The sequence below is a fragment of the Loxodonta africana genome, chromosome 4, assembly GCF_030014295.1.
Source record: "Loxodonta africana isolate mLoxAfr1 chromosome 4, mLoxAfr1.hap2, whole genome shotgun sequence".
Classification (NCBI taxonomy): domain Eukaryota; kingdom Metazoa; phylum Chordata; class Mammalia; order Proboscidea; family Elephantidae; genus Loxodonta; species Loxodonta africana.
The window spans coordinates 93,131,518-93,147,472 of record NC_087345.1 but is presented as its reverse complement, the minus strand read 5'-3'; the positions used below and the strand labels follow the sequence as shown (position 1 = coordinate 93,147,472).

The window sequence follows — 15,955 nt, the reverse complement described above, 5'->3', positions numbered from 1 at the left end:
AGCTCTGCTCTGTCCTGCAGGGTCCTTGTGAGTCGGAATCCACGCCACTGCAAGTTTTTTTTTTTTTTTTTTTTTAATTATTAGAAACTGCAGTCATAACGACTCTCATGGCCTGTGGCTTACAGGGGAAGAATTTAAGAGTTTCATTAGATATCAACAGCAAGTACTTAAAACCGTTTGTGGAGAGCCGTTTTTGCAAAAACGTGAGGTTCGAGATTATTAGCCCCGTCTTAAAGATGGACGAACTAAGGGTTAGGTTACAGGGGTAGCCTAGTATTTCACAAGAGCGGGACAGTTCTTTGTGCGAGACTATCCCACCCTTTGGAGGACTTTTTAGGCAACCCTGGTCCCTCGGGGGTAAATGCCGGTAACCTCAGCTATTGTGACAACTCAAAAAGAACCCACACATTTCAGAGTCCTCCTAGGAGAGAAGTATCCCTGGGCTGTGGTACCCGTTTTCTCAACATTCTTTCTCCACATTCCAGGTAGGACCCTCGCTTTCTCATTTCCTTGCCTTTTGGGATCTGGATCTGGGCCTTCTTGGGATTTACACTTCTTTCTTCCTCCTATTACCCCCTCTTCACTCCTCCACTGAATTCCTTAACCCCATATTATGTGCTCATTTTGTTTTTCTTTGGGCTTATGGGTTCATAATGCTTCCTCTAAAAAAAAACAAAACAAACAAAACTCTTGCAACTTCTAGGATGTTTAGATACCAGGAGGTATTTAGTGCCTTCTTCCAATTTTCCCATCATCAGCTTTGTTGTCTCTATCCCACTGGGCTGTAGTCTGGCTTTTCTCTCTGAATATGATTTCAGTTCTCTCCAAGCAAAGCCTCAGGATAGACGCAAATAATGAAATCCTAAAACCCTGAGCATCACACACAATGGCCCAAAGTAACCCTGGGATCATTGCACATTTCTGCTCTTGGAACTCTTAAGGCTTTGACCTTCTCTCCGTTTCTGCCCCAGAAATAAGTGAAAGAAAAAAAGAAGCCCAAAATCTACGAGATGTGATTCACCCAGTGAACCCTAGAGGGCTCTCCACTCACAGAATGGAACCCCAACTAAATTATACCCACAGGGGTAGCCTGGAAATCTAAGAGCTGCAGCTACTGTTGAGAATCTTTTAAGTGCCGAACTCTGTGCTGCCCTAACTTATGTCACTTAGTTTACTTAGCTCTCATAGCTGTATGAGATGGGTATTATTTCCATTTTACTGATAAGGAGATTGTGGCCCAATCCAAGCCAAGCCCACTGCCGACGCGTCAATTCTGACATAGTGACCCTATAGGACAGAGTAGAGCTGCCCCATAAGGTTTCCAGGGAGCAGCTCGTGAATTCGAACTGCTGACCTTTTGGTTAGCAGCCCATCCCTTAACCACCAGGGCTCTGATCGTGGCCCAGAAAGGTTATTTAAGCCTTCACAGGCCACGTAATTAAAAGAATGGAGCTAGAATTCAACGCCAGGTTTATTTGACTTCAGAGTCCATGCTCTTTCCCTGTTTCCAGACTACCGTTCTTCACCATCTTTAAAGATGAGGCTATTGAGACCCAGAAAGGTGACAAAGGCTGTCCACATTAATAGTTCTCCTAGTACTTGTACACACCTCTCTCATAATACAAATAAGATCTTGAGCTTAAAGAATACTCAGTGTTGTTTGTCTTACCCTGCTGGTTCTCTCCCAAACATGCATCTTTTGAGACAGAAACAGAGGGACTGTGCCCTAGGAAGGCCATAGGCAGAGTCTCCTATTTACATATGACATGGCTAACAGTAAGGGACCCACGGCATTATAGCTAACATTGAGACCAGGTTTGAATCCTGACTGAATTATTTACTGGTACTGCGATCTTGTGCAAGTTATATGGCATTAGTTTGGTTTTTCTATTTCCTCATTTACAAACCAGGGATAATAATACCGCTTGCCTCACAGGATGAGACAGCAGAGCAATTAAGAGTATAGGTTCTGGAGAGGCTGTGGAGAGATTGGAACACTTATACACTGCTGGTGGGAATGTAAAATGGTACAACCACTTTGGAAATCAATTTGGCGCTTCCTTAAAAAGCTAGAAATAGAACTGCCATACAATCCAGCAATCCCACTCCTTGGAATATATCCTAGAGAAGTAAGAGCCTTTACATGAACAGATATATGCACACCCATGTTTATTGCAGCACTGTTTACAATAGCAAAAAGATGGAAGCAACCAAGGAGCACATCAACAGATGAATGAATAAATAAATTATGGTATATTCACACAATGGAATACTACGCATTGATAAAGAACAGTGATGAATCCGTGAAACATTTCATAACATAGAGGAATCTGGAAGGCATTATGCTGAGTGAAATTAGTCAGTTGCAAAAGGACAAATATTATATAAGACCACTATTATAAGAACTCGAGAAATAGTTTAAACAGAGAAGAAAATATTCTTTGATGGTTACGAGAGCGGGGAGGAAGCGAGGGTGGGAGAGGGGTATTCACTAATTAGGTAGTAGATAAGAACTACTTTAGGTGAAGGGAAAGACAACACACAATACGGAGAGGTCAGCATAACTGGACTAAACCAAAAGCAAAGCAGTTTCCTGAATAAACTGAATGCTTCAAAGGCCAGTGTAGCAGGGCCAGGGGTTTGGGGACCATGGTTTCAGGGGACATCTAAGTCAATTGGCATAATAAAATCCATTAAGAAAACATTCTGCATCCCACTTTGGAAAGTGGCGTCTGGGGTCTTAAATACTAGCAAGCGGCCATCTAAGATGCATCAGTGGGTCTCAACCAACCTGGATCAAAGGAGAATGAAGAACACCAAGGACACAAGGTAATTACGAGCCCAAGAGACAGAAAGGACCACATAAACCAGAGAAACCAGAGACTACATCAGCCTGAGACCAGAAGAACTAGATGGTGCCCGGCCACAACCGATGACTGCCCTGACAGGGAGCACAACAGAGAACCCCTGAGGGAGCAGGAGAGCAGTGGGATGCAGACCCCAAATTCTCATAAGAAGACTAGACTTAATGGTCTGAGACTAGAAGGACCCTGGTGGTCATGGCCCCCAGACCTTCTGTTGGCCCAGGACAGGAACCATTCCCACAGCCATCTCTTCAGACAGGGATTGGACTGGACAACGGGTTGGAAAGGGATGCTGGTGAGGATTGAGCTTCTTGGATCAGGTGGACACTTAAGACTATGTTGGCATCTCGTGCCTGGAGGGGAGATGAGAGGGTGGAGGGGGTTAGAAGCTGGCGAAATGGACACGAAAAGAGAGAGTGGAGGGAGGGAGCCGGCGGTCTCGTTATGGGGAGAGCAATTGGGAGTATGTAGCAAGGTGTATATAAGTTTTTGTATGAGAGACTGACTTGATTTGTAAACCTTCACTTAAAGTACAATAAAAATTAAAAAAAAAAAAAAAAGAAAGAGTACAGGTTCTGGAGCCAGAGTGCCTGGAGTTGAATCCAGCTTCTCCCAATTTGCAGCTATGTGACTTTGGGCACGGTAACTAATCTCTTTGAGCCTTGGTTTCCTTGTCTGTAAAACCAGGTAGGTAATACCTCCTAGGGTTATCATAAGGAATAAAATATAAAGAACTCTTAAGTGCCCCTGATCCACAGCAAACATTGAACAAATGTTAGCTATTATAATTTAGGTTAAATGAGAAAGTGTAGGTAAAGCCCTCAGTACAGTGCTGAGCACATAGTAAGTACTCAAAAAATAACCTAAAACCAAACCCATTACCATTGAGTCGATTCCGACTCATGGCAATCCTATAGGAGAAGGTACAACTGCCCCATCAGGTTTCCAAGGAGCAGCTGGTGGATTCGAACAGCCAACCTTTTGGTTAGCTGCCGAGCTCTTAACTGCTGTTCCACCAGGGCTCCACTCAATAAATGGTAACTTTTTATTTTTGGCACTGTACTCTGAAACTTGAGCAGCCATTAACAATGGAATCAGAAGGTCAAGAAGGCAGAGAATCAAAATATATATAAAACTTCAGTAACAACAAAAAGACAATCCAATCATCAAATGGGTAAAGGACTTGAATAGAGATTTCACCAAAGAGGGTGTTCAAATGGTCACCAAACACATGAAAAGATGCCGAAGATTGTCATTAGCCATCAGGGAGATGCAAATCAATGAGATTCCATGTCATTCCCACTAGGATGGCTAAGATAAAAAAAAAAAAAACAGAAAATAATGTTGGCGAGGATGTGGGGAAATTGGAACCCTTATCCATTGCTGATAGGAATGCAAAATAGTTCAGCCATTGTGGAAAACAGTATGGCAGTTCCTCAAAAAATTAAAAATAGAGCTACCGTATGGCCCTGCAATTCCACTCTTAGATACATACCCGAAAGACTCGAAAGCGGAGACTCAAAAAGATACTTATATATCATTATTCATTACAGCACTATTTACAATAGTCAAAAGGTGGAAACTACCTAAATGCCCATCAACCCATGAATGGATAAACAAAATGTGGTGTATACATACAATGGAATACTACCCAGCCAGTAAGAGAAATGAAGTCTCGATACATGCTACAATTTGGATGGAGCTTGAAGATATTATACTGAGTGAAATAAGCCAACTACAAAAGGACAAATATTGTATAGTCTCACTTACATGAAAAGGCAAGAACAGACAAATGTATAGAGAACAAAGTTTATTAGTGGTTACCAGGGGTGGGAGGGAGAGGGAAAGGGGGGGTTATTGCTTATAAGTACTGAGTTTCAGTTTACAGTGAAGGAAAAATCACATTGATTAATAGGAGTATGGCTGCATGGCCAGTTAATGTAATTGCTTCAACAAGTTGTACACCTGTGAAAAGTTGAACTGGCGGAAAAAAAACACAAATATTAAAAAAAAAAAAAAAAAAAGGCAGAACACATGACCTCACCTTGAACTCAGAGGCCAAAACCCTAAGAACCTCCCTCCTACGCTGGCTTCAGTCTGTGGACCTTCTTCTGCAGGTGCTGGGATCTCAGCTGTTGGATCCTCTGCTGATGATTTCACCGGGCCTTGTCTATCTCCTCTAGACCCTCGAGGGCAATGGCTCTCAACCAGAAGTGATTTTGCCCCTGTAGGCATAGCAATATCTGAAGACATTGTTGGTTGTCACAACTGGGGGTGGGGTGGGGGGGAGGGCTGCTACTGACATCTAGTGGGTAGAGGCCAAGGATGCTGCTAAACACCCTACAAGGCACAGGACAGCCTCCTACGACAAAGCATCATCCAGTCCAAAATAATAGTTCCAAGGCTGAGAAGCCTGGCTCTAGGAGTAAGGAATATTCCTTGGTTTAGTAGCACTTGGGTGAGGTTGGGGATGGGGCAGGGGTTGGTGGGTAGAGAAGAGGTGTTCTTTGTTGGAGGTGCTAGGGAACAGTGGAGGCAATCAGATAATGAATGGGTCACTCTGCCATCCACAGAAAGGGCCTCAAGACAGCTTTTTCCTCATTATCAGTGACCAGAGGACACAGAGAAAGAAACCAAGAAAAAACAAGCCGACTTCTTTATATGTATTGTATTTTTCATTAATAAATAGGTTTTCTTCTTTAAACACAGAACATATAACAGATTGAAACACTCCCCCCTCCCCCCATCCAAAGACAAGAGTCTATAAAACAAATGCCAGCTGTACTGCCCTAGGGGCAGAAAAAAGTCTGGTGGCCCCCACCCAGCCCTGCCCCTGCAGCACCACCACCCCCACACTCCTCAAGAGAAGGGGGTCTGGGGCTTCTCCCTTGGACCCTGGGGACTTAGGTGAGAAGCATGTGAATGTATGATGTCACCTCTCCATGAGGCATGGGCTATGCAAAGATGAGGCTTCCTTCTTTTTGGCTCTGACCAGCTCCTGCCCTTCTGATTTGTTATGAAGCACCTGAGCTAAGCTCCCAAGGGAGCTGCCTCTTGGCTTCTTCACTCTCCACTCCTCTGCCACTTCCTCAGAGGGGAAGGGAAGGGCTCAGGGACCCCTTCCATCCCCTGGCCTGTATGGAAACACTGTGTGGAAGAGGCATGATGCTGAAGGTGAGACTCCTGTAAGGCCCCCAAGCCCCCATTCCCCCACACCTTCCCTTCCTTTGGAGTGGGGGACACCAGGGCAGTTGCCCCCTCCACAACTTAGTGCCTGGCTTGGGGTGTGATGGTTCTCTCGGTGTCAGGTCCTCATGCCGGGCCTGGCTCCTTCCTTGTCACATTCCTGTCTCCTTCCAAGCCCTTACCACGGCCGTCTGAAAAACTCATGTCCAATGTCCTAAATTGTCTCATCCTCCCTGTCTCCCCGTGCCTCTACTCCCCAAGGGAGGAAGCGGGAGGTTGTCTCCCCCCTCCAATCCCCTCTTCACATAATGGAACAACTTTTGGCCTTTTCCTTCTTGAAGGTAGAAGAGATGAGTTCAGAGCGACTGGGGAGGTGTAGCAGTCGCTTGGAGAGGCTTCGGACAGGGCTCTTTGGAGGCACTGGGCTGGCCTTGTTCAGACACACCATGGATGCCGTCCGAAAGATGCTGTGGACACTTTTTTCTGAGGTGAAAGCTGAGCCTTCCAGGTAGATTTCTGCACCCAGTTGCTTGGCTATTGCACAGCCCTGTAGGAGGGGGTGAGGTCATTAGCACAGTGGTCTAAAACGCCTCAGCAGCTCTGCCTTCTGTGGCTAGTGCCACTCCCCAGGGCACGTCTGATGGGAACAAATAGACGGTCTCCCACCCCCACCCTTGGCAGATTATTTTTTTGAAGGCAAAACCTGACTACACATTAGAATCACCTGCAATACCTTTAAAACCATGGATAGTTGTTGTACTGGCGATGTTTTGGTGTGTATATTTTCACCACAATGGACCAAAAAAAACATACGGATGCCAGACCAAGTAAATCAGAATTTCTGTGGGTAGGGCCTAGGCATTAGTATTTTTAAGAGCTCCCCAGATGATTCTAATGTAAAACATTAGTCTAAAATAAAGGATCCTTACACTTCCATGTGCAGAAGAAATTATCCAGGGATCTCATTTAAAATGCAGATTACCATATCCTTCTATCCGAGTGAGTCTATAGGTATGGCGCCAAAAATTTCAAATTCTAACAAGCACCCTGAGTGATTCTGATGAATAGAACACAATCTGAGAAACAGGAATGGCTCACCTGCAACCTATAGCATATATCCAGGTAAACAGGTACCCACACCACATCAATCCAAGTGACTAGTTTGCTGATTAGAAATGGCCCCCCATAATGCCAGGCCTTGGTGGCGAGTGGTTAAAGTACTCAGCTGTTAATCAAAAAGTCAGCGGTTTGAAACCACCAGCCACTCCGTGGGAGAAGGACGTAGCAGCTGCTTCCGTAAAGATTTACAGCCTTGGAAACCCTACGAGGCAGTTCTGCTCTGTCCTATAGGGTCATTATGAGTTGGAGCTGACTCGATGGCAGTGGGTTTTTTGTTGTCATTATAGTGGGAGAATTTGAGCGAGGGCCACATTTCAAGCCCTCTGCCTTCTTCAAGCCCTCTCCTGTCCCCACGGGCACACAGACCTGCTCGTAGGAGATGGGTGCTTGCTTCTGGTGTGACAGCTCCATCAGAGTGCTCAGGTCTGTTCGTAGGTCTGTTTTGCAGCCAATAAGCAACACACGGGTGCTAGGACAATAATCTAGGATTTCCGTCTTCCACTAAGGGGCCCAAGCAGGGCAGAAGGGAAAAGGGGAAGGAGGACGGAAAAGGAGTCAGTGGCAGACACCTGGAGAAGCATAGTAGGCAACATCACACCATCCTGCTTATCACTAGGCCAGTCCTCCCTCTGAGTCACAGCATTACCACTGCACTAATTACATCATCCTCCTGCCCAGGAATCCCGTGGGACCATTTTAGTGCTGACCCAGGAGCCTGTCCCTCAGTCACCAGAGAGATCACATGATCAGTTCTTCCCTCACCCTGCCAGGCACGAGGAACATGGACCTGACACCTCAACCCAGCCAGAGGGCCTCGCAAGTCCAGAATGCCAGCAGGGAACCAACCAGTCTCCTCCCAAGGGAAGAAGATAATCCTAGGGTCTTCTGGGAAACTGGCTGGTTCCATTGGGTATCCTAGGATTCTTCAGTACAGTACAGATGGGTCTTGCCACACCAACCCAGGCATTTCCTACTAGCAGTTCAGCTCCGGCCTTGACTAGCTTGCCCAGTCTCAGTGGGCCTGGAATTAAGGTCCACAGAAGCTGCCTCCAAAAGGCCCCCATCCCTGATCCTCCAACCATATCACCAAAGGGTTCTCTGACTCTCAACCTTTGGCTTCCTGAGCCTTCAACACTGCCCTTCTTTGCTGGGCCTCTGGCAAAATACAGGATAGTAAAAGAGCACTAGCCTGAGGGGTGGTGGGGACAGGAGACCTGGGTTCTAGTCTCAGAGTTGTAGCTAATGGCCTTGGGCAAATCTCTTCCTTCCCTGGCCTCAGTTTCTTCATGTTACACAAGAGGGAATTCAATGGCAAGGTCCTCAAGAGTTTTTCTTGTTCCAGTGCTGGGCTAAAGGTTGTAGAGTTCATCCAGCCTTACCTTCTTGAGTGCGCTGTCCACTGTCTCAGGTCGGCTGATATCAAAGCACAGTAATACTGCATCAGAGTCACTGTAGCAGAGTGGACGGACATTGTCATAGTAGGGAGATCCTGTGGGAGGAGGAGAGAGCCAAAGGTGAGCCTATACCCAGAGAGCCCTGGGAATACCATTCTTAGTCCCTTATACAAACTGGCCACACCCATCTCCCAGGGGAATGTATTGCAGCCTGTAGATTTGGGACTGATTACCAGCCAGAGGCAGCTCAAGAATATTAGCTTCCTTAGTCCTGAGGATGGAAACCCTGGTGGCGTAGTGGCTAAGTGCTACAGCTGCTAACCAAAGGGTTGGCGGGTTCAAATCCACCAGATGCTCCTTGGAAACTCTATGGGGCAGTTCTACCCTGTCCTACAGGGTCACTATGAGTCGGAATCGGCTCGACGGCACTGGGTTTGGTTTGGTTTTGGTAGTCCTGAGAAAGAGAAAAGAGGCAAAAGGGTGGAGGAGGCCTGTAATGTGATCTTGTCTGGGTCTCCAACAGTGGGCTTAAATCTAAGATCTGCTAGTTTTCTGAGTCCCAGAAGAAGATGCTCCCAACTGGGGAGACCAGAGCTTGTCTAAGGTCTCCTCTTTCCTAGAGTCAGCCTGCTCTAGACTCTGAGTCTAACCTCTGCTCCTATTTGCTGTTCCAGGGTCTCCCCAGTGAAGAAACAAACCTGCCTGTTATATAACTGGCTGCCCTGCTTCTCTGCCATGGGGTCAGACCTCCAGACGGATGGCAGAGGAGGGAAGAAAATCAAGAATTCAGTGACCCATTCCTCCGCTCACCCAAATCCACTTACACTGAAAAGGGCCAAAGGAAAGCTGGAGCCTCTACCCTCTAGCATCTCAGGAGGGCAATCCCAAAGACAGCAGCACCAAACGCCAGGGATTTAGAGGCCAGAGAAAGGGTCTTCGGTTAGGAGGGAGTGGGCAGTGCCACCCCAGGTGGTCCGATCTGGGAGAATGCTAGGGGCTGAGCCTGCCCCCCTCCACCCTGGGGAAGGAATAGTAGCGGATTTGGAACCCAGACAATCCGTGCTCAGAATAGCAAGCAGCCCCTCTCCCTGCACCACAATCGCCATGGAAACTGGGGGGAATCCAAGCTGGGGAGGGGTGTTGGTTGTAAAAAAAAAAAAAAAAAAAAAAAGGGAGTAAAGGGGAATTGGGCTGGCTGCCTGCTCCTTCAGCAATCCGCCCCCATCTCTTTCTGAGGTGGGGTCTTATCACCGCAGCACTGAGCACTGCAGCATTGCAGGAGGGGGAGAAGGGCCTCCATTTTGGCTCCAAGCAATCCCCCTCCCCTAGGACCAGCACATGAATAATGGGAACAGGTATTTGCCCCAATATTGGGAAGCCCCATCCCGCAGACCTCTGCCACTTCCTCCTTCCTTACCGGCACCGAATTTGAAAAAGGGAGTTTGTTTGAAGATGACTCCCAGCCTTCATCCTTTCGGAAATTGGTGGGTAGGGGGAGGGTGCGCCACGGGGAATAAGACCATCCTTACTGGTTTCCCATGATTAGGATTGGAATTCAAGGGCTGCATTCTGACGGCAGAAGGAGGGGGAAGCAGCAGGGGCTTTGTGGAGAGGGGGTGGTGGTGAAAGGAGCTGCAGTAAGATTTGGTAAAGACAGGGAGGCGGGCAGGGTACAGCAGAGGGAAGCCACACATCATGCAGCCCAGCCGCATTCTCCAGCGATCCAGCCAGAATAGCACAGTTCAGGCTAACCAGAACCCTGCCCCCCACCCCTGGAACTGCGAATGAGGAAAGCGTAGCATACCGGGCTCAGGAATTTTTATTTTGTTTTGGGAGGCGGAGGTTTGAGGAGGAATGGGAGCAAGGGAAAGTCTTATTTTTTCTCTACCCATCCCCTACCCCCAATCTTTTCAGACCTCAAAACTGGATCATGGGAACAACAGCTCTTTGGAGGAGTGGGGCAGCATATTTACTATATGAAGCAGGAAGCCCCAGATTCTCTTTAAATTCAGCCTGAACATGCATTTTGAGGGAGGAGTGGATTTTCTTTCCTTTCTCCTATTCCCTGCCTTAATCCTTAATTAGGACTCTGAGCCCCGTCTATTAAAAAGGACTGGGATAAAGAGATAGTGGAAGGGGGTCAGAATCAAAGCAAAGAATAAGCTGGCACTGAGGGTTTGGAGCTCAGAAGCTGGAAAAACATTTCCCTCCACATTCCAGAAAGAGAGAGCATCTTCTCCTCTACCCAGTACAGGGAAAACCATCAGCGCCATCCCCTCACCCCAGCGGCTACTGCCACTATCCACACTGTGGCTATGCCCTATATTGAGCCATCTCCCCCACCCTCGGAAGCATCGAAGCATCGATGATGCATCCCTTCGTCCCTGAGCCGCAGCGGTATGACGAGTGGAGCGGAGCTGCGGCAGGCAGGCAGACAGCAGTGGCCCGAGATGGAATGCAGGAGAGAAAACAACAGAGCCTGAGCGGTATTTCCCCCAAAGCAGGCTCCTCTCCTGCCCCAACCACAACTGCCTCCCACAGCACTGGCTCCTGCCTCTCATTTGGTTTTGCACTAGGGCAGGGTGTGTGTGTGTGTGTGTGTGTGTGTGTGTGTGTGTGTGTGTGTGTGTGTGTGTGTGTGTGTGTGTGTGTGTGTGTGTGTGTGTGTGTGTGTGTGTGTGTGTGTGTGTGTGCTGGATGGCAGGCAGTCGGGAATGGAGAAGCCCTGTCTGACCACCCCCAGTAGTTCAAGGGTCCATTCACCTCACCATCTTAGCACTCTGAAGGATGGAGCGAGACCCAGAGAAGCGAGTGGTTTCTGGGGCTCATTTCCTGTGAACTTCTGGACCGTCTAACTGAGTTGACCATCTACTCCCCCTCACCCCAACAACCATGGAATCTTCAGGTCCCCTTGCTTCAAATTCCTGGCAAGCAGCACACTCCAGGAGGAAACAAGTTCTAGAAGATAGCAGCTGCAGCAAACTGGTGGAGGTGGGAAGGAGGGGGCATTTGGGGCCAGCAATCTTACCTGAGGTGTCCCAGAGACTGAGCTCCACTCTCTGTTCCTCTGTCTCCAAGCAGGCTGTGTAATTTTCAAACACGGTGGGCACATACGTCTGTGAGGAGAGAGGAACTGTTGTCACCCTGGGCACCCCTACCCCCGTAACCCTCAGGTTAGCGCTAGCTGCACAAGAAACCAGTCAGCCTAGTGAGACACTCAAGTGGCAGGAGATAAGGGGCCAGAGGAGGGAATACATGGGACAGACAGGAGGACAGGGTGTGTAGAGGCACAGGTACTTGCTCCAAGTGAGAAATGTAAATGGTCACCTCCACCGCCCTAACCAGGCAACAAACCCTCTATATCCTAGATGGTCAGAGACACTCGCACATGCACAGATTCCTCTCACCACCCAATTTGTTTCCCAATTTTAGAGCCAAAATCCCATGCTAGCTCTTTATTTTCTCCCACAAGCCCCTCAGGCCAGGAGAACAGCAGAAAGGGGCAGCAGCAGTCTGCCTGGGGACAGGTCCACAGAACCTTTGAGGGTGCGGTGAGATGAGGGACAGGTATTACATCAAGAAGAAACCCCAGACCCAAATGCCTCCAGTTCCCCTCCGGAGAGCAGACTCCAGGGACGAAGGGAGGTAGGGGGGGATTTGATCACGGCCTGTGGGTGAAGAGGTGAGGAAGAGCCAGTGGGGCGGCAAAAGTGGGACAGGTCTCAGGGGAAGCCAAGGCAGGTCAGTCCTACAGCCAGAAAGCAGCTGAGGCTGAGGCAGAAAGCCGAGCCTGGGGTCGGGGCGGGGGGCGGGGGGCGGGTAGGCAGCTCCCCTGGGCAGGTGGGAATCTACCCCCAAGCAGGCAGGCAAGCAGGGCCACTAGCAGGTCAGCGGGCGGGCAGGCGGCTCACCTCGGGATAGCAGTCCTTAGCTAACACCTGTAACATTGCCGTCTTCCCACACTGCACATCCCCCACCAGAACGAGCTTACATCTGGCCACGACTGGTTGGGGTGCCCGTCTCTCCTTCATGGTTGCAGCCTCCACGGGACTTAGACTCGGGTTCTGAGACAAGACGGTTGCGCCAGGTGCGCCTCCGCGTGTAAACCCAGCCGGTTCCCTGCTGCTCTCCGACTGAGAACGAGGCAGGCACAGCCACTTTATATTCTTGGTTGAGCCAATCACAAGAGGACGCGGACTCTGTCACAGCCAATCCCTGAGGTGGAATCCCCTCCAACAGCCAATGGTAGGAGGATCTGAGTCAGGGCCCTCTACCTCCCTTCCCTTTCTCTTAAAGCCGAACCGTTGCCTCCCTTGAAAGGGGATTCCCACGCTGCTTTCCATTTGTATTAGGGAGGGGGAGGGACGTGAGCAAAATTCCAGTGCCCACCAATTTGTGTCAAAAACAACAAGCTAGCCATGGAAACAGAAAGTGAGGTGGAGCTGGAGTTGTAGGGACTGTCCAGGAGAAGAGTAAGACCTACAAAAATAGACAAGTGGCACCCTGGGGTGAGCGGGTGGGCGTTGTGATAGGATAGCCCCAGAAATCTCTGACCCCTTTGTTCCATTTAATCCCCATCCAAACTAGTTTCCCCATCTGGCTCCCCGCCCCCCACCCCAGTATCAGCTCCAGTCCTACCACCTTTGAAGCCAAAATCTCTTTCTCAGGAATCACCTTCGCTCCCCTCAAAAAAAAAAAAAAGCCTTCTAGCGGTCACCTGGAAAAACCCTCACAGCTTCTCACCCAGAGGTGGCCAGAGAGAAAGCAGTGAGGCAGTCTGGCAGGCAGGGACAGAAGAGGAGAACAAAACAAAGTCTGTCTGTTGGACCAGGAAGGCTCTCACTCCATGTCTGGCAGGAGCTCCTTAGGGGTGTTTGTTCCGCTGCCTGGGTTCAGCTTCCTGGATCAATCAGGCACAAGTCCGGTTCCAGGTGGACACCTACTAACATTGATGCACTAATGTGTGTGTCACCTGGTTAAAGTCCAGACTGGAAGACTGAGCCTGGGACTAGAAAGTTAGAGGACAACCTAATTTGAGATGAGATTTGTAACTGCATACCAGCCCTGCCTTTCAGAACCCGTGCTATTAGAATAGGGAGCTTCTCTATTAGATAAAACTCTGGGGTGTACACAGCTGGGACAAACCACTGATTATCCAGCAACAGAGACAGTCCAAATAAGGCCTCCTGGGTCTCAGGGACTGAAGCAAGGTCTAAAAAAATCTCCCTTAGCCAAAATTGAGAGTAAAGCAGAGTTTGTCTTGAAATCCCTTTACCTTGTGAAGCCCAGTGCCTCTGGAGCATGTCCTGGGTCTTGTTCCATCAGAGTCTTACTCTTAATTCACAGTCATTGCTACCCCACCCAGGGACAGTTTCCCTGTGTTAAAGGATGTTTAAAAGCCTTCTCCAAACTTAACGGGACAGATCTCAAAGGGTGAGATTTCCAATGCCCACTGTAGACAGGGAAACCCTGGTGGCATAGTGGTTAAGTGCTACGGCTGCTAACCAAAAGGTCGGCAGTTCAAATCCACCAGGCGCTCCTTGGAAACTCTGTGGGGCAGTTCTACTCTGTCCTATAGGGTCTCTATGAGTTGGAATCGACTCAACAGCACTGAGTTTGGTTTGGTTTTGGTTACTATAGACAGTAGGAGGATAGAGGTTATTTTGAGAATGTACTGGAGAGGTGTCCCTCCAGTCAAACTCAGTGGTTTCTAAGTCCATGCAGCTGGGCTGAGGCTCTGAGGCAAAGCCTACACTGTCCTCTACCCATCTCTTAAGGACCCCCTTCTTAGGGCCCTAGTGGCAAAGCGGTTAAGAGCTCAGCGCTAACCAAAAGGTTGGCAGTTTGAATCCACCAGCCACTTCTTAGAAACCTTATGGGGCAGCTCTGCTCTGTTCTATAGGGTCGCTGTGAGTTGGAATCTACTCAATGGCAACAGCTTTGTTTGTTTTTTGCTTTTTACCTTTCCCTGGTCCTCACCTTCAGTCCTCAGATCATTTCTGTCATTAGAATTTGTCCTCTTCTTGCCCTTTGCCAGCAGGCTAACAGCCTCTCTGAGCTGACCATAAACGTGGTTTGGGAGAATTCCAGGAACAGCTGTAAAATCATGGACTGCCTCGACCTAGAATTCTTTCCCTCAGCTTCACTTTCCCCTTCTGTGCCCTCCCATCTTCCACCCTCAGTTTCATCTGGACTCAGTTCTGGAAGCATCAGTGGGATTTCCATACATCCTCCTAACCCTTAACTGGTTTCCTTCCAAAGGCCGCCCCAGGGACTTTAACCCTCTCCCCACGTTCTCCATCAGCCTCCTGCTACACACACACCCTCCACCAGACACCCCCATAAACATCCAGTATAAGTGAGAACCGTTCCTGCTATGTGAACAACTTCCTCTGGCTTCTGACACGATTGCCATCCCTGGGCTCTTCCAAGAGAGAAATTCAGGGAGCTGGTGCAGCTGGGTAACTGCATTTCACGGTAGGGCAGCAGAAATCCTCAGCTGTGATTTCAAGCAGCCTCCACCATGGCTGAATCTCAAGATGTATCTCCCCAAGATATTTTGTGGGTCATGTGTTTATAAGTTGTGATGGGAAAGCTTGTGTGTATATGTCTGTGTGTGTACTCACTAGATCTGGAGGCAAAGAGGTTGGAGCCAAAGTCCAGCAGGTCTGGGTGTTGAACTCAGCTCCACACTTAACAAGCTGTGTGGATTTGGGTAAGTCACTTCCCCTTTCTGGGCCTCTGTTTCCTTAAATGTAAAGTGAGGAGTCTGGACTACAGCAGAGGTTTTTAGACTTTGTTTTAGCAATTAGATTCCCCTACCACCTTTTTTTTAAAACCTCATCCAAGTATCTTTATTTAAAAATCCCTAACTAGTGGAATACATTTGCAAGATGACTTTTCCCTATCAAGACTAGAAAAGTTCGAAATAAGATTATACTTGAATACATTATGCCAAATTAAAGAAGTCTGTCACAAATAACCGCATATGTGTGATTCCATTTATATGTATTAAATGAAATAAAAATGGGGTTGTGTGACTGACAAAATGGCATCTGCAGGCCAGTGTACAACGCACCTAAGACTTGTCTTTACTGAAATTTAAGCCTAGCTTTCCTGTAAATCGGAGCCTGGTGGCACAGTGGTTAAGAGCTATGGCTGCTAACCAAAAGGTCGGCAGTTCAACTCCACCAGCCACTCCTCGGAAGTTCTATGGGGCAGTTCTACTCTGTCCTGTATGGTCAGCGTGAGCTAGAATTGACTCCATGGCAACGGGTTTGGTTTGGTTTTCTGGTAAATCAGGCCAACACTCATTGACCAATGAGATTCTGACAGTAATTCCACCCTCATTGACCAATGAAATACTGACAGTGTTTCAACAGTAAATCGTAT

At 48.3% G+C, this 15,955-nt stretch overlaps 1 protein-coding gene across 2 annotated transcripts; it reads right to left on the bottom strand.

The window, feature by feature from the left end:
* Nucleotides 1-5,699: 5,699 nt before the first annotated feature.
* Nucleotides 5,700-13,190, bottom strand: RND1 (Rho family GTPase 1). 2 transcript variants are annotated; one of them, XM_003405755.4, is made up of 5 exons: nt 12,475-12,967; nt 11,592-11,679; nt 8,549-8,658; nt 7,536-7,670; nt 5,700-6,597 (listed from the first exon to the last, which is right to left on the bottom strand). In XM_003405755.4, exons 1-5 carry the CDS (start codon nt 12,592-12,594, stop codon nt 6,352-6,354), a joined length of 699 nt encoding a protein of 232 aa, XP_003405803.1. In that variant the 5' UTR covers nt 12,595-12,967; the 3' UTR covers nt 5,700-6,351. The 2 variants fall into 2 exon arrangements, with proteins under 2 accessions (XP_003405803.1, XP_023411656.1); XM_023555888.2 differs by lacking the exon at nt 7,536-7,670 and having other exon boundaries at nt 12,475-13,190.
* Between the last annotated feature and the right edge of the window lie 2,765 nt (nt 13,191-15,955).